At 62.4% G+C, this 19,324-nt stretch overlaps 1 protein-coding gene across 3 annotated transcripts in view; it reads left to right on the top strand.

The window, feature by feature from the left end:
- Positions 1-19,324, top strand: part of BSN (bassoon presynaptic cytomatrix protein) — a 58,318-nt gene that overhangs the window by 13,221 nt on the left and 25,773 nt on the right. For all 3 annotated transcript variants that reach the window (XM_059664728.1, XM_059664727.1, XM_059664726.1), the window contains exon 2: positions 14,002-14,401. In XM_059664728.1, the coding sequence (XP_059520711.1) occupies positions 14,002-14,401 (400 nt within the window). The remainder of the gene's footprint in view (positions 1-14,001; positions 14,402-19,324) is intronic.

The raw sequence follows: 19,324 nt of genomic DNA, 5'->3' as shown, positions 1-19,324 counted from the left end.
AAGCATTAACATTCACACAGTTCACCAATCTTATTCCTGTTTCCCTGGTTTCACTTGTATTTATTTGAGTAGTTTTTCTTTTCATTCTCTTCCTATGGATTTTAACAAAGCAAAACTTTTTAAATTTGGTGAAGTCTCGTTTGTCAATATTCTCTATGATGGATCATATGTACAGTATCAAGTCCAAAAACTCTGCCTGGACTAGATCCTGAAGATTCCCTCACATTGAAGTCTGTTACCCACTGAGAGTTAATGTTTGTATTAGGTCTGAGGCTTAGGCCATGGCTGGTTTTTTCTGTCTATGGATAGGATATCCAGTGGCCTCAACACCATTTGTTGAAAAGGCTACCCTTCCTCCATTGAGTTGTTTTTGCACCTTTGTAAAAAAAGTTAATTGGGCATAGTTGTGCGGAGCTATTTCTGAATCCCCGATTCTATGTCATTGATTTATGTATTTCTCTTTCTACCAATACCACACTGTCTTGCTTACTGTAGCCGTAATGTGGGGTAGAATAATTCCCCCCACTCTACTCTTCTTTGACAAGATCACTCTAGTGTTTTAGGGACTGTGCTTTTCCATGTAAATGTTAGAATAAGTTTGCCTGTGTCTAGAAAAACCTTCCTGGGATTTTGATAGGAATTGCATTAAAACTATAGATCAGTTTAGAGAACATTGGCATCTTTTCAATACTGAGTCTTCTAGTTCATGAACATAGTATGCCTTTCCATTTATTTAGGTCTGATTGGATTTCCTTAATCAGTGTTTCATAATTTTCAGCATGCAGATCCTACAAGTGCTTTTTTCAGTGTGTACCTCAGTAGCTTTTGGAGTGATTGAAGTGATATTGTGTTTTTACTTTTGATTTCTTCATGTTCATTGTTAGTATACAGAAATATGATTGATTTTTTAATATATATATATTTTTTATTGATTTTTTACAGAGAGGAAGGGAGAGGGTTAGAGAGTTAGAAACATCAATGAGAGAGAAACATTGATCGGCCGCCTCCTGCACATCTCCTACTGGGGATGTGCCCGCAACCCAGGTACATGCCCTTGACCAGAATCGAACCTGGGACCTTTCAGTCTGCAGGCCGACGCTCTATCCACTGAGCCAAACCGGTTAGGGCTGATTGATTTTTGTGTGTCTATTTTGTATTCTGCAACCTTGCTTACTTAATGGCTCTATGATTTTTTTTAAGATTCATTGGGATTTCCTATGTAGACAATCGTATCATCTGCAAACATACAGTTTTATTTCTTCCTTTCCAGTGGTTTGTCCTTTATTCCTTTTACTTGCCGTAGTTCAGCTAGCTAGAACTTGCAGTAATATGTTGACTAAGAGTGGTGAGAGAGTAGCTGGAAGAGAGGGCTGGACAGAGAGACCTCCGGACACCCACTATGTTGAGTGGGGGGGTGAGGCCAGAGGCCCAGGGCTTGGAATGGTGGGGTTTGGACTCGAGTCTAAAGGTGGCAGAGGAATGTTGGCGATTGCCGAGGGCTGTTGGGAAATGCTCCTGGCCACTGCCTGCGACACGCGTGGAGGAGGGAGCCTGGGGTCCCGGGGCTGCTGGAGGCTTTAGGAACAGCTCAGAGCGCATCTTGGCACAGGTTGTTGGACATGGAGCTGAGGCAGAAGAATGGCCCACAGGAGTGAGGAAGCTGTAGGTGAGGAGCCACATTCAAGGCCGCGTCCAGGCAGGCAGGGAGCCCCGGTGAAGCAGGCAGTGACCAGCGAGAGATGCCAGCTCTGGGGTATCAGAGACACCCCTCTGGGGCAGCAGGAGAGTGGGTTCTCCAAGAGGAAGGCAGGCAGGGAGGGCCCTGGACGTGTGGCAGGAGTACTGGAGCGACAGGAGGTGACCGCCGTGCAGGTGGCAGCCATCAGAGCCGCCTGAACACCACACATGACCCTCTGCTGGGAGGCTCTGCAGGAGCTGGGCAGGTCCTGGCTTGCACTCCCGGGCGTGGCTGGTCCCTGGGCTCAGCTCTGCACTCCCTCCCAAAGCCTCATGAGATGTGCGTGTGACCAGAGCCTAGAGGTCTTAGAGCCTGGTGTCTTTGAGGTTGGTCTTCTGAGCGTCGCACCTCCTCCAATGTTACCCTACGGCCCTGTCGTGGCCAAAGAGTTTGAGAATGAAGCTAAGCTCAGAGCTGGCACAGGAGCCCCAGGTGCGCCCCTTCCAGAGCGAAGGCCAGTCTCAGCCGGCCGGGGCCACAGGCGTTCAGAGCGACACCGGCGCAGGCTGCCAGTGTTTGTCCCCCGCGGGCTTGCTCCTGGAGAGCTTACTCCTTCGTTTTCACTGAGACTGGCTATTAGGTTTCTGGAAACTGTGGGATGTGTTTAAATGAGTCACAGCATTCGGCCGAAACAGAGGCTCCATCTGCTGCCTTTGCGTGGTCCCCAGCCTGTTCCCTGTGCCTGGAAGGGAAGCAGGAGGACTTGGTGTTCCGTGAGCTGGCCCTGCCTGGCAGACACGGCCCACCAGTGCTTTGGGGAGTGGACCCTGTCCCCTGAGCTGCTCCACTGGAGACCCTGCATGAGCCACTGTGTCTGGTGAGAGGGTGGGGTGCCGGGGCCAAGGGCTCCTGCCCACTGGCCTCTGCCAGCTCTTTCCTGGGCGTGCCCTGCGTTTGCCCTGGTGTCCGAGGGGGAGCACCCGCTGCAGAGATGGTTCCTCAGGTCCTCGCGGCCTCCTGTGCCCGATGCTCGCTGTGTCCCTGGGCCTGGGCACGCAGAGGCAGCGCCCTCGCCGAATCGGCTCTCGCAGGCCGGTGGCCGGGCCTCGGTTCCGGAGGGGCCGTGGGAGCCGGAGACAGCACAGGGGAAAGGGCGCAGGTCAGGGGGAGAGAGACTGGCTCTCAGTCACGCCTGCCTTCTGCCCGGCACTTCCTCCCTCTCAGTCTCCTTTCCTCACCGCCCTCCATCGCGGAGCTGCTGCGCGGTTAACCGAAAGGGCGCCTGTGAAGCGTTCGTCACGCACTAAAAATGACGGCTTCCTTGCCTCCCCCGCCGCGGCTGGCCGCCTCTCTGCACATGCCCCTCTGCCGTCAGTGACAGCACGTCCTCCTGTGCGGAGCGAAGGAAGAGCTGGGCTGTGAGTCAGGGCACAGCACAGGATCTGCTGACACCCCACGCAGCTCCCGGTGGGGGCGGCCGGGGAGGCAGCTCTGCGGGTGGAGTGCGTCCCTCCTGGAGCCTCGTGCTCCGTCAGCGGTTGGCTGACCCACTTGGTCGCTCACATACTGCCTCTCACTGGGCAGCCGGGGCCTGGCCTTCACCCCCTGGGAGGCTGGGCCCGTGGAGTCACCCCCACTGCTGGCTCCCGCAGGGCAGCCACCGGGGCGCTGCGCTCCTGGCCTGCCCTAGGCCCGACCCTGCTCTGGGCGCACAGGAAACGCCCTGCCCTCGCCTCCAGGGCGTCTCTCTGCCCTTGGCCTGCGCGCATGGGGTCGCTCCTGCGGCCTCCAGTGAATGTCCAGGTGCGTATTTTTGTATCTTCGTGCCTGGACCTTTGTGAGCTCGGGGCCAGTCTGCGTTCCGCCTCCCAGAGAGGAAGCTGCGTTTTGAGCAGTGAAGACCTGCCAGCCAGGGCACTGCAGGTCGGTCAGGCGACATAAATACCCGGGTGAAGTCCAAACGTCCACGGCAGGGGCGGGAACATGGTTTCTGCCAAGGCCATTGGCTATGGACAGCGTTATTCGCGGCCATACCACATTATCCACTTACAGGTACCTGCTCTGTTTGGTCAAACATTTAATGAACTCCCCCTAATGCCTTGGCAAGGCCAGACCCAATGATTTCACAGGCCTTCGATGGCCCGCGGGCCAGACATTCCCCACCCTGGTCTCAGGGGCAGCCTGGCAGCGGCTGTGACCAGGGCTGTGCAGACCATGCGGGGCGCAGCGTCACCAGGAGGGAGCGCACGCGCACAGGTTGGGTTGTGGGTGAGGTGGGCTCCGCACGGTGGGGACAAGCTGAGCAGAGGATCTGCGCCCGGGAAATCTCCGATTTCACTAGGGTTTCCCGTTTCCCTTTTCCCTCGCCTCTTTTCTATTGAAGTGAAATGCACATCACAGAAACCCACCAGTCTGAGCGAGGATAAGGCAGCGCATTGAGCACGTTCCCCATGTTGTGCAGGCCCACCGCTATCCTCCTAAAACACTCACCGCCTCAAAGAAACCCCCAGCTCCGGGAGGCAGTCCTCCCGCCCGCCGCCCCAGCCCCGGCAGTCACCGGCTGCTGTTGGCTCTGTTGATGACCTGCTCTGGCGATGGCATAGACACGGACTCACATGTGGCCGTGGTACACTCAGCAGGGGGGAGCGTGGCAGGCGCAGCCCGTGCCCTGGCAGGAGCTGGCAGGGGAAGCCGGCTCGCCTTTACGCCATGGCCGCTGCCTGGGCTTAGGGCCTCCTGGCGTCCGGAGCCTCCCCTGAGCCTCAAACGGGACTCTTCACACTCGAGTTGTCCCCACGTGGGTCCCAGAGCAGCGTCTGCAGGCCTGGGGCTGGGAGGGGCCGGGAGCCCTTGTGGCTCGGGCTGGACAGATCTGGCAGCCTGGGAGGAGGGCGCCCCCGGAAGGCAGGGCTGGGAGGTGAACAGAAGGTGCCCTGGCCAAGGCGCTGGCGAGGGCTGTGGGGAGGCTGTCGGGAACTTGCCTCTTCGGTGGCGTGTCCCCTCAGAAAGCGGAGCCTGGCAGCAGAGTCCTGGGCGTGGCGGGCCTGGAGGCGTCTTGAAGGGCCCCGGCTGCCACAGGCTGGCGAGACCAGCAAGTCCCCTGCAGTTCGCAGGCAGGGCGCGCTGTGCTTTCCCCAGACAAGGGCAGCGTCCGGGGTTCAGTCCTATGTGCCCGAAGGGGAGAATCCCTAAGGTTGTTTCTGCTGGTGTCCGGGGGGCGGGGCTGAAATCTAGGGGCTTGACAGGGAGACCCCTCCAGGAGCCGAGGGCCTGTGGGCGGAGACTCTGGCCAGCCGCCTGGCGCATCCCTCTTGGCCCCCTTGGCACCCAGCACAGGCCCCCCTCCCCTGGCTCCCAGGGGCCTCCTGATGAGCTGCTACCCACGTCTGAGGAGTAAGCGGAAAGGAGGCCTTAGGGAAGCCCTCCCGCTGCTCCCGCCAAGGAAGCCAGGCCATTGCTCGCAGTAAACCAGGAAGCCAGGCCATCGCTCGCAGTAAACCAGGAAGCCAGGCCATCGCTCGCAGTAAACCAGGAAGCCAGGCCATCGCTGCACAGTAAACCGGAAGCCAGGCCATCGCTCGCAGTAAACCAGGAAGCCAGGCCATCGCTCGCAGTAAACCAGGAAGCCAGGCCATCGCTCGCAGTAAACCAGGAAGCCAGGCCATCGCTCGCAGTAAACCAGGAAGCCAGGCCATCGCTCGCAGTAAACCAGGAAGCCAGGCCATCGCTCGCAGTAAACCAGGAAGCCAGGCCATCGCTCGCAATAAACCAGGAAGCCAGGCCATCGCTGCACAGTAAACCGGAAGCCAGGCCATCGCTCGCAGTAAACCAGGAAGCCAGGCCATCGCTCGCAGTAAACCAGGAAGCCAGGCCATCGCTCGCAGTAAACCAGGAAGCCAGGCCATTGCTCGCAGTAAACCAGGAAGCCAGGCCATGGCTCTGCAGTAAACCAGGAAGCCAGGCCATGGCTCTGCAGTAAACCAGGAAGCCAGGCCATGGCTCTGCAGTAAACCAGGAAGCCAGGCCATCGCTCGCAGTAAACCAGGAAGCCAGGCCATGGCTCTGCAGTAAACCGGCCGCAGGTCCTCCCTGGCCGTGGTGATCAGGGCTGAGCGGCCTCGGGGAAAGGCGTGTGGATGAGTGGATGCCTGTCTCACCTGAAAGAAGAAGCTGCTTTCCGGCCTCAGGAGGCTCGGTTCCCACAGACCCTGCCTAAGTGCAGGTCCCATCAATTGATTGAAGCCGCCTGCGGGCGTCTGCTGCTTTGAGGGCAGACAGGGGTGGTATTCACGGTAGATTCGGGGGCCCCTGCCCGTCGGGGGTTCAGGCTGACCTGAGCGACAGACCTCAGAGGCATGGCAGCCTGGGACCAGGCTGGTGGGGGGCCCATTGGTAGGGAGGCCCTGGGAGGGTCCGCGGGGAACTCAGGTCTCCTGGTGCTGGGGGGGTCCGCGGGGAACTCAGGTCTCCTGGTGCAGGGAGGGTCCGCGGGGAACTCAGGTCTCCTGGTGCTGGGGGGGGTCCGCGAGCCCCTGGATGCCGGGGAGCCCGCGGGTCCCGCAGGAGGGGCGGAGGGTGATGCTCCAGAGACAGCAGGTGGGGAGCGCACTGGCCGCAGACCATCCCTGTGGAGTATGGCCGCCGGGCTTGAGGGAGCCTGCGCCTCTGAAACTGAACACAGGTGCTCACAGCGTGTTCCCTTCCTCCTCGAGCTGAGACCCGAAGTTAAGTCCGATTTCCAAACGGTCCATGCGTTAGAAACAGGACGTGCGCAGGAGGAAGCCAGAGGAAAATGGCATTTGTTTTGGGTTGTTAAATGGCTTCTGGTTAAATATGACAAATTGAAACATCTGTTTGCTCAGCCTCCTTACCGAACTAACAAAAACTGCAAGAAGAACAGAAACAGAAAAGTCTATCTTTAACAACCTAAGACACATCCATATGCTGAAAGGCAGTGAACAGAGAATGGCTTCCAAGTCCAGGGAGGATGGGCCAGGATGGGAAGTAGGCCAGGCCTAGCAGGGAAATTTGCCTCCGTAAGGGCACAGGGGTCAGTCTAGAGAGCCAGACCCCAAACCCCTTCTTGGGCTGGTTCGCAGAGCGGCGTGGGGGGACTTTTCGGAGCGTCCCTGACGCCTGTGTGATGCCAGGGGGTTGCTAAGGAGATGGAGTTACCCAAGGGATTGAGCAGGTGGGGCGAAAACAGTGGGTTGCCAGCAGCCGGGACAATGGAAAGACAAAGAGAAAGAAAATAGGTATAATGGGTGTCCCTGGAGAAGAGCACAAAACCAAGCGGATGAGCAGTTTCTAAAGGCACAGGAGAAAACGCCTCCCCGCAGTGGAGGGCGCACAAACCTCAGTGTGAGGAGCACAGCGAGCTGCAGGGGAAGCAGGTAGGGCCCATGCAAGCACCTCGGTGAGTGACTGGACTTCAGAGCGAAAGGGGAAGTGTTAGGAATGGGGCGCATGGCGCCACCCGCTGGCCAGGGCTGTCCACAGCACAGTCAGTGCTCCGTTCAGGGGCTGCAAAGTCTTCAGGGAAAGGAAGCGGGAACCTAGGGTTTTATGTCCAGACAAGCTGTTCACGTCTAAGGACCACAAAGGTGTGTTCAGACTTGTGAGGACGAGAGAGCGTGGTTCCTACGAGCTCTTTTGAAGTGAGTGAGTGATGAACCCCGTCAGACACGCATGGAGAAGCGGGTGAAGGGCTAGTCCCCTGCACAGAGCCTTGGACCAGGGCGGCACCTGAGGCCACGGGCCCTCGGAGCCATCGCCCGCGCTGCCCGTCACAGCTCTGCGTGAAGAGACTGCAGCCCTCAGAGTTACACTGAGCTCAGGGCGATGATGCTCAGCTGGCCGGTGCCCACACAGCTCGCAGGCCTCTGGGAAAGCCGCAGGGGGGAGGAGACGGCCGAGCGAAGGTCAGGGGTCAGCCACACGTGTCCTCTGAGCTCTTTCCCGTGGGGACAAGTGCGCCTGAGTGGGCCTGGCCCGGTCTGAGTAAGAGGCTCCAGGAAGCCGGCTGTCGCTGGGCAGGTCTCCGTCACAGATGCGTCCATGGCAGACCTTACCGATCGATGGTGACACCTTCCCCACGGATCCTTCGCAAACCCCGCCCTCCGGGCAGCCACCGTCAGTTAGTGGGGGTAGAGGACAGTTGCCCTAGTTCCCATCCTGTTCTGGATTCTGGAGACGGGCTGGGCCTAAAGGGAACCAAAGCCAAATCCCACTGTCCCAAGAGATGCGCTCAACCCAGGGCCCACGTGGGCCTCCGGGCAGGAACGAGGCCCAGGCTCGCTTTCCTGCGGCTGTGGCCTCTCCCTGGCCTCCTCCCAGCCTCCTGGGGGCCCCTCCTCTGTCTGACCCTGGCAGCTGCCCCTGGCCTGTGCTTGATGGCGGCAACTCTTACTCCTGCCACGCTGTCTGCCTTCCTGGCCCCCCGCGGTCTCAGCCCAGACACTTCCCCCAGCAACGCAAAGCAGCCAGAGCTCAGCCAGGCACCTGGCCCGGGACCAGCTGGCACTGCTTGTCCACAGGAAGTCACGTCTGGTTTCTAAGTGGGAAGGACGAGGGGAGGTGGTGGGCCTGGGCAGCACTGGTTTCTCCCGTGGGTGTGCCTGCTCGGGCTGTGCGGACTGTGTGCCGAGTGCACCCGCCGGGGCGGGGCCGCTGCCTGCGCCGAGGGGGACCCAGTTCTCTAGGGTCTGTGGGTCTTGGGGTCTCACCCTCCAGGTGGGCAGCAGCTTCAAGGGGCTGGGGAGCCAGGAGGGAGGACGCCAGCCTGGTGGGGAGCTCTGCTTATAGCGTGGCCCTGGATGTGCATCTTCCCCCCAGCCCGGGGCGACCCCTGGCTTCCAGAGAGCGTCTCAGAGCCCGGCCAGTGCCTGAGCGTTGACCTATGAACCAGAAGGTCACGGTTCAATTCCCAGTCAGGGCACATGCCCATGTTGCTGGCTTGATCCCCAGTGTGGGGTGTGCAGGAGGCAGCCAGTCAATGATTCTCTCTCATCATTGATGTGTCTCTCTCTCTCTCTCTCTCTCTCTCTTCCCCCGCCCCCCTTTCTTCTCTGAAATTTGGAGCCTGGTAGTGAGGAAGGTAATGGTAACAGTGCCGGGGGAGAGAGAAGGGGGGGAAGGGAAAAAAGAGAGCGTCTCAGAGGCTGAGGATGGCCTCCTGGGTGCTGCGCTGCGTCTCAGAGCCGCTCACCCTGTGCGTGGCTGTGAGCAGGGCCAGTTCTCCGTGTTCCTGGGTGGTCAGGAGAGATGGGGAGGGCAGCCCCTCGCCCGGGCTCCCTGACACCGACTCCGTGCCTCTAAGAGGGCAGGGCTGGGGCAGGAGGGGCTCTGGTCCGAGCAGCCGATGGCGGCTCCTTTAAAGACAAGCATTTCCTCTGCAGTGGCCCCCAAACCGGGTGCACATGTGAGGAGGAGAGGGAGCCGAGCTAGGCAGCGGGGCCAGGGAGGAAACGCGGAGATGCAGTTCACAGCTCTCCTCTCGCCCTTTCATCCTCCCTCTTGGGAGGCGTGTTCCATCAGCACCGGCCGTGCACAGACTCGGGGCTAAGTGTGCACACGCCGAGCATACGCAGACATGTTTGATGGATAGGGACCCATGGCCACAGAGCAGGAGGCTGCTGGCCTGAAAGCTGGGCGAGTCAAGAGATGCTTTCTTGTGTGAAAACTGACTTTTTCCCCAAACTCGGACTCTGTGAATTCTCAAATCCATTCCTGAGAGCGTTTCTCCAGCACCCCGCTGGCCGCCTGCTCCCCATTCGGCAGCCCCTGCCTCTCCTGAAAGCACAGGCACCACGTGGTTCCCCCCTGGTGGGTCTCAGAGGAGCTGTGCCTATCGCAGAAAGGTCAGCCGTGCATTCATTAAGCCTGTGTGAGCCGTGGGCGCTTCCGGCTGCTCCGCCTTAGAAAACAGCTTCCCGAGCTCTCTCCCTCTCCCGTCCTGGGAACAAAGACAGCCACTGGTGGGCGAACGTTTATCTTCCAACCACCCCCCTGGGCCCGTGGACCAGCCGCTTCCCTCTGCCCCCCGCCGCCCTGCTCTCCCAGTCGCTCCAGCCCCAGCCGTCCTCCCGTTGTGCAGCGACCGATCGGGTGCAGGCGCGTTGCCCGGGCCCTGGCCTGTGGATGCCCCTGGTGCCCGAGCGTCTTTGGGGCTGTTGGCCGTGCCCTCCCTGAGGCTTCTGATCAGCACAATCAGGCTGTTGGTCCTGGTGGCTCGTGCTGCTGCGGGACACCACGCCCTCCCAGCACCCTCCGTGGCGGGCCTCCTTCCGGCCCCGTAAACAGCCTTAAGACCTGCTTCTCACCAGTCAGCAGCCTTAAATGCTGGTCGAAATCCAGCCGTTTTCAAACCCTCTACCTTCCTGTCCATCTTCAGGAAACATCTGGGCCTGGACACGGCACGTGAGCCGCCCCTGCTCTGCTCCCGGCTGCTCCTTCGCATCGCCGCCCTCTCCCTCCTCCGCCCTCCAGTGCTCGCCCCGTGTCTTCTCTGCCCTATGGTAGTGCCCTCTCCCCTCACTGTCCTGTCCCAGCCCCTCAGGGAGTAGGGAACCCGAGGCTGCAGGGAGGGGCATGGGCCTCAAGGGGCCTCCTGCTGAGGGTCCGTACCCGAGAACCAGGTCATCGCTGGGGCCGGCGGAGTCCTGCCTGTGGACACCTCCTTTCCTCCCTCTCCCCCGCTCCACCCGCTTCTCCGCCCAGTGGAGACCTTTGTGAGGAGGGTCTCCTGGGGGCACACCTCTTGCCTCCTGGGTCACTGCAACCACCTGGCCCCCTGGGGCCTTGTGTCCGGGGCTGTGTCCCAGACAGACCTCCTGGGTGTCCTGGAGCAATGGGCCCTTCTGTCATGGTGTAGCCTTTCCTCCATGCTCCTCGGGCTTGTCAGCCTCTGGCACTCTCAGCCCCGACTGCTCCTGCTCCTGGAACTGTTCTGTGTGCACGCATGCGCCCGTGTGTGTGCCTGTGTGTGCGTGTGTGTGTGCGTGCGCCTGTGTGTGCGTGTGCGTGCGTGTGCGTGTGTGTGTGTGCACGCGCACGTGTGCTCCTTCCTCTGGCTTCTCTGTTTCTGGCATTGCTCCTGCTCCCGCACATGTCCGTGCTCCGCACAGACCCTTCCTGGATCGGCCCTTGTGGTCCTCGATCCTGTGAGCTCTTAACTCGCCCAGTTAAAACAGCTACATCTTTCTGAATCGGACCCAGCCTCTGCTCCATTTCCTGATGCCTCTTGGACGCCCCCCACCACGAACTCAACAGAACCCAACCCAGACCTGCTATTTCACTCCCCGTTCTCCACCCGCCAACGGGCTTCGCCTCTTGGGCCCCCATCGCATCGGAAGGACCACTCCCCTCGGACTCCAGCCCGAATGCCCAGTGCTGAGCCCGCCCTCCCGCTCACCCAGGGGCTGCCGCCTGCTCCTCACTGTCCCCAGGCTCCACCGTTTCCCTACACAGAACCCAGCGTGGCCGTGTTGGGAACGTGAGAGCCTGTCCTCCTGGCCCTGCCACTCCCTCCAGGTGCTAAGAGCTCGCTGGTGCCGGGAGCTGTTCGAGGTGCTGAAACCGCGCTGACTCCACCTGCCCTGCTGCCCTGCCTGGGGCCCGAGTGTGCAGCCCATCCTTTAAGCCCTGGCTTAGCTGTCGCCTTGTCCGCAGAGCCTTCTCGGGCTCCGGCCCCCCCAGGAGTCCCGTCTCGCAGTGATTTGTTTGCACATCTGTCTCCACTCTGCTCACTTTTAAAGTTCATTTTAATTCAGCATTGAGCAGGTGTTTACAAAGAATAAAAGAATATTTATAAATGTGTGCAAGAGGTAAGGGTAACGATACAGCGAACACCTGTAAGGACCCACCTGCCTTGGTAAGAGACGTGACCCATTCATACCATCCACCTCGTCGCTGGGCCGGACAGCAGCCCCGGGTCAGGGAGTGCTCGCGAACGACTGAATGCCCGAGCGAGTAGCGCGCCTCCAGTTTCCTCAATGAGGATCAGTGCTGCTGGGCAAACTCCAGGCAAAGAGGTCATAACTCCACCCCATGTCTGCCCCACTCGTGAGCTCACTGCGCCGCTCACACGTCTTCCGTTGACCTTGCTCTGCTTACGGCGTGCCCACTCCGCGCCAGGCATGGTGCTGGGCCTGGCCTGCAGCAGGAGCCGTGTGTCAGAGAGCTCGCTCTTCCTGGGGAGTGTGCACTGGATAGCTCTTCAGAACAGTGTCCAGCGAGGCCTCCTGCAGTGCTTCCACCCTCCACAGCCGCCCTGCGGTCCCCAGAGCAGGAGCCCAGCTCACCCCTTGCAAGTCCTGAAGGCTTTCAGGGTCAGTTAACTTCTTTGTGTGGCTGTTTCCTGTAAAATGGTCAGCGTGGTCCTGCCCCCTGGACTGAAGGAGTTAATGTGAAACACCTGCTTGGCTCACAGCGGAGCGGGGCTCATGGTGCGGGCCTGGCGGCCACTGCTGCCTCTGTCATCCACAGAGGTTCTGGGTGGCAGGCGGGGTGCGGGCAGAGGTCAGAGAGGACTCCCTGCAGGGGAGGTCGGGTACCAGGCTCCTGGGCTCGCCCTCTCAGCCCTTCCCTCACTTCCGGGTGAGGAGCATAAAAACACCTTTCACACATCCGGCAACACGGATACAGCAGAAATGGCGAAATTTCTCTGAAGAGACCAGGGAGCTCACCCGGGAGGGGCTGCAGTCCTTCACGTGGTGCAAGGGCTCTCGCAGCCTCTGGGTGGCTTTCAGGGGCTGCTTTTACATCGCAGCCCAAGCAGCCGACGTCGACAAGGAAACTGTGGGTCTAGCCAAGTGGGAGTATTTCCTAGAAACTAGCCCACCCGGAGGCCCGAGGGCCAGGCCTGCGCGTGGGCCAGAGGTGCCGCAGCGCCGCCTGGTGGTCCTCACAGCCGGTGGCAGGGACGGCCCAGCGGGGCTGGCCGGCCGGGCCGCCTGTCCTGCTGATGGGGAGTGCAGGCCTGAGACTGAGGGCGGCCGGGCGCTGCTCTTGCTGATGGGAGAAGCGTTGGATGTGCATGTGATAGAATTCCTTTTGGGGAGAGTGTTTTGGACCCAGGGCGTGTCTGTCGCCAGCAGTTCCCCAGGAGAGAGGAAGAGCTGCAGTGTCTGGCGAGGGCCTCTGGGGGCTCCCGGCCTCTCCCCTCCGAGTGACTTGTCCTGAGATGCCTACCAGTTGGCTCCTGGGTCTCGTTGGCAAGCGATGGCCTTCCTACACAGGCAGCAAACATGGAATCTCTTCCTGTCGGGCAGGCCCTGCAGGGCTGAGCTCTGGGGCAGAAGGGCAGGCCAGGCCGCTCCGTGGGCAGCGGTGGCCCGGCCTCTGCCGTGGCTCTTGGCCAGGCTGCCCTGCCTCCGGGTGCCAGGCGCCACCTAGGTGAGCGCAGGCTGAAGCCAGCATGGGCTCCGGGGCGGAGAAAGCATGGCCTTCGGCTCCTTGTGCTCAGCTTCTGTCAAATTGGAAAAGAAAAACTGGCAGGAACAAACCTAAGTTGGGTGGAAGGAGAGGGCAGGGAAGGGAGCTGGGTGTAGCTGACGGTCGGCTTCTGCCTCATTGCGTCACCTCATTGCTGGCTCGGGGTGGGGCCGGCCCGGCGGACTTCCTCTGTGGCTCCTCTCGGGCTGATGCTAGAACTCCAGCCCCACCCGGCCTCGCTCTAGCAGAACAGTAACGCGTCCCCCGTCTTGATGGGCTTGGTCTGGCTCCAGGCCTGCGGGGCCGCTGCCAGGAAGGCCCTTCTCCGCCGGTGATGGCATTCAGCAGGTAGTGGGTGCCCCACCTCCAGCTGTCAGCTCAGCCTCTGAAGTGGCCCCGTGAATGTCACGGACCTGCCCGAGCAGCAGTCTGGACTTGAGCTGTAGCCTGGAGACACCTGGGGGGACAGGTACTAAGGTCACGGTCCTGCCTCCACACCCTCCAGGTAACTGTCTGTGGTTCTGCCCGAGAGTCAGGCCGTTTAGAATGGCCCTGGGCGCTTCCTGTGTGGTTTGGAGCCTGCTGCTCCGTGTGGTCTGCAGACTCTAACAGGCCTCACCTTAGCGACTCTTCCCAGCCCACACTTCCTGAGCGAGAGCCTGCGCTTCACCAGGAGGGAGAGGGACTCTTGGTCTGACCGGAGGGCCTGGTGCTGAGGTTCACGTGGGAGACGCTGGTCAGGCCTGAGTGTGCACCCCGTGGAGCACTGGCCAGTGGTGGCGGGTCATGCGCTGGGCAGGACGAGGAGGGTGGCGGTGGGCGTGGGAGAGCCGTGCAGGCTGCTTCCCTGTGACGTGTCCCTAATGCAGTCCTTTTCAATGTCATTTCAGCGTCTCCAGGAGACTGGACTCCAAGGAGCCCCTGGGCAGCCAGCGAGCAGCTTCGCCGACCCCAAAGCAGGCTCCTGGGGCTGCTCTCGGCCATGAGAGCCCCCGGGAGACAGGGGCCCAGGGCCAGGAGGCTGGGGGCCCCCGCAGGACGCTGCAGGTGGACAGCAGGACGCAGAGATCAGGGCGGTCCCCCTCCGTGTCACCAGACAGAGGCAGCACCCCCACGTCACCTTACTCCGTCCCCCAGATCGCCCCCCTTCCCAGCAGCACACTGTGTCCCATATGTAAGACCTCGGACCTCACGTCGACCCCCAGCCAGCCAAACTTCAACACCTGCACCCAATGTCACAGCAAGGTCTGCAACCAGTGCGGGTTCAACCCCAACCCCCACCTGACCCAGGTGAGCACCGGCGCCCCCTCCCCACCTGCCTGCCCCACCCCCTCCCGCTCCCTTCCCCTCTGTCACCAGCTCTCTCTCCCTCTCATGTCCCTTGGCCACCGGCCTCTGTGTCTTCCTGGGCTTGTATTCTGGCTCCAGATGTGGCAGCGGAGACCAAGGCCTGGCCCAGGTCCTGTGGGACCCCACCTCCTGGAGGCGTGGGCGGCCCCAGAGCCGAGGCGCTTCTCACCTGGTCCGAGTTTGACTTGGAAAAATGGCGTTGCGAGGACCAGACATCTCGTGGACACCTTCCCCATGGGACTCATTGAGGAGGCCGAGGCTAGCCTCTCTCCCTGACACAGGCCGAGGGAGAGCGAGGTGTGGGAGGCAGGACACTGCCCCCTGCGTCTGGGGGCTCCCCCTCTGCGTTCCACTTGTTGGTCAGCTGGGGCGGAGCGTTCACATGGGTGACAGTGCCCACGCTCACCGGAGGCCACTTGGGGGCCATTTCCCTGAGTTTGGCCTTCCTTCTGCCCCAGAGGCCCTGTGCCCACAGCCCCCCCCCCCCCGCCCCCGGGGGTGCTCAGCCACCCCGGAGGCTCCCTGGCGACCTGGAGGCTGCTGCTCACGTGCTCTAGCTGAGCCGGCTGTGCCTCCTCGCTCTGCTCCGGGCAGTCTGGTTGGAGCGGGCGCTGACGGCAGACACAGGCATGGCCGCCTCTGGAGTCAGCAGCGGGAGCCGGGGGACCACTCGGTGGGGGAAGTGGGAATACGTGTTCACAGGTCGGGTCTATTTGTGACACGAGGTGCCGTGGGTGTGGGACGCGTGGTTTGCGAGAGGTAAGTGTGAGCTTGCAGGAAGGAGCTGCGGTGGGTGACTCAGAGCGCTTGGAGTCATTCCTGGAGTGCGGGGGCTTCCTGAGGAGGCGGCGCACGTGTGATGGTACATCTGGCATCAGAGACAGCCCGTCCCTGCCCGGTGACAGGGAAGTGTTTGCCTTGAGCCGAGGACAGTGTGGCTGAGGCCCAGGCCGCTCACCTGCGCTTTCTCCCGGGGGGAGCAGGCCACCTGGCCTCGCGGGCGCTGGAGGCGTGCGGGCAGGGGTGAGCTGCCGCCCTGGGCGTCCCCTGTGCCAGCCTTGCCTCTGGGTTCCCTTCCTCAGATGCTCGCTCAGCTGCAGGACCGAAGGGCTTCGGGTGGGTGGGTGGGCAGAGATCCCGGGAGAGCCCGCACGTGGCACCGCTCTCCTGGTGGCATCCCGGCCCTCACCACACGTGGGCTCCTCCACGCCCGGCTCGTGGGCGCGGGCCGCCCCTGAGTGTGCCTGGGGAGCACCCGGTCCATCTGCCCCGCTGCTGGGAGGAAGCCGAGGCTCAGGGCCAGGAGGGGCCTGCGCTCGCCCAGACGCGGTGCTGGAGAAGAGCGCGCGGGGCTGGACAAGGCCACGGCTCTAGCCCTGAGGGTCTCGGCCGGGCGCACGAGGCCGTGGCGCTCCTGGGCAGGGCTGTGCGCAGACTCGCTGCCACGGGGTGTCAGGGCTGCTGTTCCCTGGCCGCCGGCGTGGGAAATGCTGGCCTGTCCGCCAGGCTCTCGCCTGGTGGGTGCCCTTCCTGCTGGGCTCCTCCTGCCAAGGAGATGGCCTTGGGCACACCTTCCCGAGGGGCTGGGAGCCTAACTCTGGAGTCTGGAGCGGCCTGTCCCTCGGTGGAGAGCACCTCACGCCCGGGTCACACTTCCACGCAGTGAGGGCCAGCCGGCAGGGTTTGCTGGTAGCCCCCCGCCCAGACCCCATCGTCTGGGCACCTCTGATGCGACGCTCTCGGGACCCGTTCGGGGCGGAGGTGCCTGGCACTGCTCTGTGGGAGGTGAGCTGGGCCGAGGGCCTGGCGGCCTGGCGGCCTGGCGGTCGCGGCAGCAGGAGGCGTTGCCTCTCAGCTCCCCCGAGAGGGACGGGCCACACAGGGACCTGGAGGCCTCGTGGCCTCGCCGAGCTCGTGAAGCAGCGCTTGGACCTCTGCACAGGGGACGTGGGGATGGGCCCTGGTCAGTGTCACGGTGAGTCACTGGCACGGCCTGGGAGTATGGGAGCCACTGTGCCGAAGGCTCCATGAGGACCAGTGAGCGGGGCGGAGGGGGATGGGCACCACCGGCCCGGTCCGCAGACTCAGTGCCGCGGCTCTTCTGTCTCCTGCCATCTGTCAGGGTCCTTCACTTTCGCTGGGCCCCCAGGGACAGCAGGCAGGTCTGGAGCCGGGACACACAAAGGCACGGCCGCCCTGTTGGCAGAGCCGTCTCTGGTCTGCAAGCACTGCCTTCCTGCACGTGGACCATGCTGCCCTGGTCAGTGCTGGGGCTGCCAAGGGGCGCTCCACTCACGGCACTGGTGGCCATCTCCCCAGGCTGTGACGCCCTCACAGGAAGGTGCCCGCCACGCACGCTGCTGGTGGTCCACGCGCCTGGACCCCATGGGGACGCATGGAGGTCGGCAGGAGCTCAGAGCACCCTGCCCACAGAGGAGCAGCAGGTCTGGGAGCCGGCCTACTGGGGCATCCTGGAGCGAGAGAGCGGGGCCCAGAGCTAGTGGCAGGTCTCCGTCCGCCCCGGCCTGGCCATTTCCCACCACAGTCCGCTTTGGCTCAGGCTGACGGCTCAGCAAGCAGGGCCCTCGGCCCTCTTCCTGGTGGAGGCCATCTCCTCCTGGGCTCAGGGTAATAACAAACTGCTTGAAACCCGGGAAAGACTGGTGGGCCCCCTGTGCGTCCGGACACGTCTCACCTCCACCAAGACCATCCCGTGAGGCTGCCTGCCGCGCGGCCAGCGGTGGAGCCCTTCATGCCGGTGGTGGGTGGAGGGTAGGAAGGCAGAGTTGGGGTGAGTAATGGATGGAGTGATATGGGCTGGGGAATGGGGGAGTGGCCTGCGGCAGGCATAGACCCGGCCAGCCCTCCCGGAGGTCCCGCCTCCCCTCCCCACTCCCCCACCCACCTCAGTGCAGCCCAGCAGCACCTCCTGGCTGGGCTCCTCCCTGCCCATCGCCGTTTCTCTGGTCAAAGTTGCTTATAAGCCCCTTGAAGAAAATGATGGAGGAGTGAACACGGCCTTTCCTGGCCTATTCCAAAGTCTAGACTTTGCCGAGACCAAGCCAAGCCTGTTTCGTCCACTGTGCTCCCCCCCCCGCCCCCCCCCCCCCATTGCAAGCCCGGCTGGGCTGCTTCCCCAGGGTGGGCGGTGTGCGAAGGGAGGGAGTGCGCAATGGCTAAGGTCCTCCTCCTCTGCCTGCATCCCACTCCTTCCTGGCCAGCCGGGCTGGGCACCAGATGGCCGGGGGCGGTGCTGGGAGCAGCAAAGCCCTTCGCAGCAGCCTCCAGCCTCGCCCCCGTCCCGGCTCCCTCCTGGCCACACTGCCGCCCAGGCCGGGAGGAGCGCGGGCAGGTGTGAGAGGGACACGGATTCGCTGTGGCTGGGGAGAGGCAAGGTGTCCTCCCTCCACCTCCAGCCCAAACGGAGGCAGGTGCCCAGGGGCAGGCCCTTGGCGGGCGAGGTCTTTCTCCCTCCGGCCAGTGTGGGCAGCCAGCCTGGCAGCATGAACATGGCAGCAAAAGAGAGAAATAGATACAGCGGGACCAAGAGGGGAGGGGGCAGCGGGGCCGATGGAGAAAAGCAGAGGCAGGAGCGGCGCGAGGAAAGCGGAACCGGCTGTTTCCAGGATCTGCTTCGCTCCACCTGTGGCCGGGCAGGCCGCCTGGGTCCCTCCCAGAGGCTGGCCCTCAGCTTCTTCAGCCTTTCCTCCGCCCGTGGGTGCTTTTCGAGTCCTTCCCAGGAGCTGGACACGGCCCTCGATTCTGGAGAATCGGGTGCTGACGTGCCGCTCAGCCCTGGAGCCAGCGGCCAGTGGGAGAGGCCGCCTTGACCAGGAACCACCCAGCCAGCGCAGGGCCCTCCCGGGCGCCTGGTGCGAGGCTGTGGCAAGACTCCTGGGGCTTCCCCAGGAGGGAAGCTCGGCTGCACCTTAGACTGAGCTGGACGGGAGCAGGTGGAGGCGGGAGGCCTGCGGGAGTGCGTGGTCCATGTGGGGGCCTGGGGGCAAGCCAGGTCCAGGGAGGCTGGGATCCATGGCCAGGCTCGGACGCCGGGCAGGTTTCCAGGGCCTCCCTCGGGGGCTTGGCCTGATGAGATTGGCACAGGCGTCTGCTGGGCCGTGCCTGGCCGAGCCAGCCTGGATCGGGGAGCCCTGCCCTGTAGGGCTCTGTGTGCCGGCCCCTGAGCCCGAGGCCAGGCAGCTGACAGGCGAAGCAGATTGTGGCGGATTTAGGAAAACCGGATGCTGGAGGGACCCGGCCCCTCCTCTGCCTGCCCTTGTCCCGGGGCCACAGTGGGGTACGTACCTCCTATCGGGGCCTGGCTAGTGACTCAGCCCGGACGAGCATGGAGTCACGCTGGCTGGCGGGCCCTCCCGGAACCTCTGGGTTGGGCAACAGCAGGGAGGGCTCATTTGTAAGCTGTTTCTTGGTGCTTCAACCGGCACCAAAATAGAAAAAAGCATGACTGCAGCATCAGGCCCCCGCCAGTGCCCAGGGGCCGCCACTCTGAACTCTGCTCTCCAGGGAGGCGGGCCTCCGGGCGGGCGGGCGGCACTGCTGACGCAGGAAGGCAGGCCTGTGACGCCTGCAACCCCTCCTTGCCCGCGGGGCGGTGGGGAGCCTCACCCACCAGAAAGAGAGCCTGTGACTGCTGGGGGCCCAGAGCTCCTGGCAGCCGTGGGGTGGCAGGGAGGAGGCACCGCCTGGGGTAGAAGCAGGTACCTGGGCAGCCTTGTCCGGGCCCCACCCTCTGCAGTTAAAGGGCGGGTGGCCAGCTTCAGCGTCAGGTCACGGGTGCCTGTGGGGAAGATTAGAAGCCGCCTAAGCTCTGCCCCACGCCCCCTGCTGCCCAGAGCCAGCGGA

This window comes from Myotis daubentonii, chromosome 14 (assembly GCF_963259705.1).
Source record: "Myotis daubentonii chromosome 14, mMyoDau2.1, whole genome shotgun sequence".
Lineage (NCBI taxonomy): Eukaryota > Metazoa > Chordata > Mammalia > Chiroptera > Vespertilionidae > Myotis > Myotis daubentonii.
The sequence above is the reverse complement of the archived record's forward strand: the minus strand, read 5'-3'. Positions and strand labels throughout refer to the sequence as shown.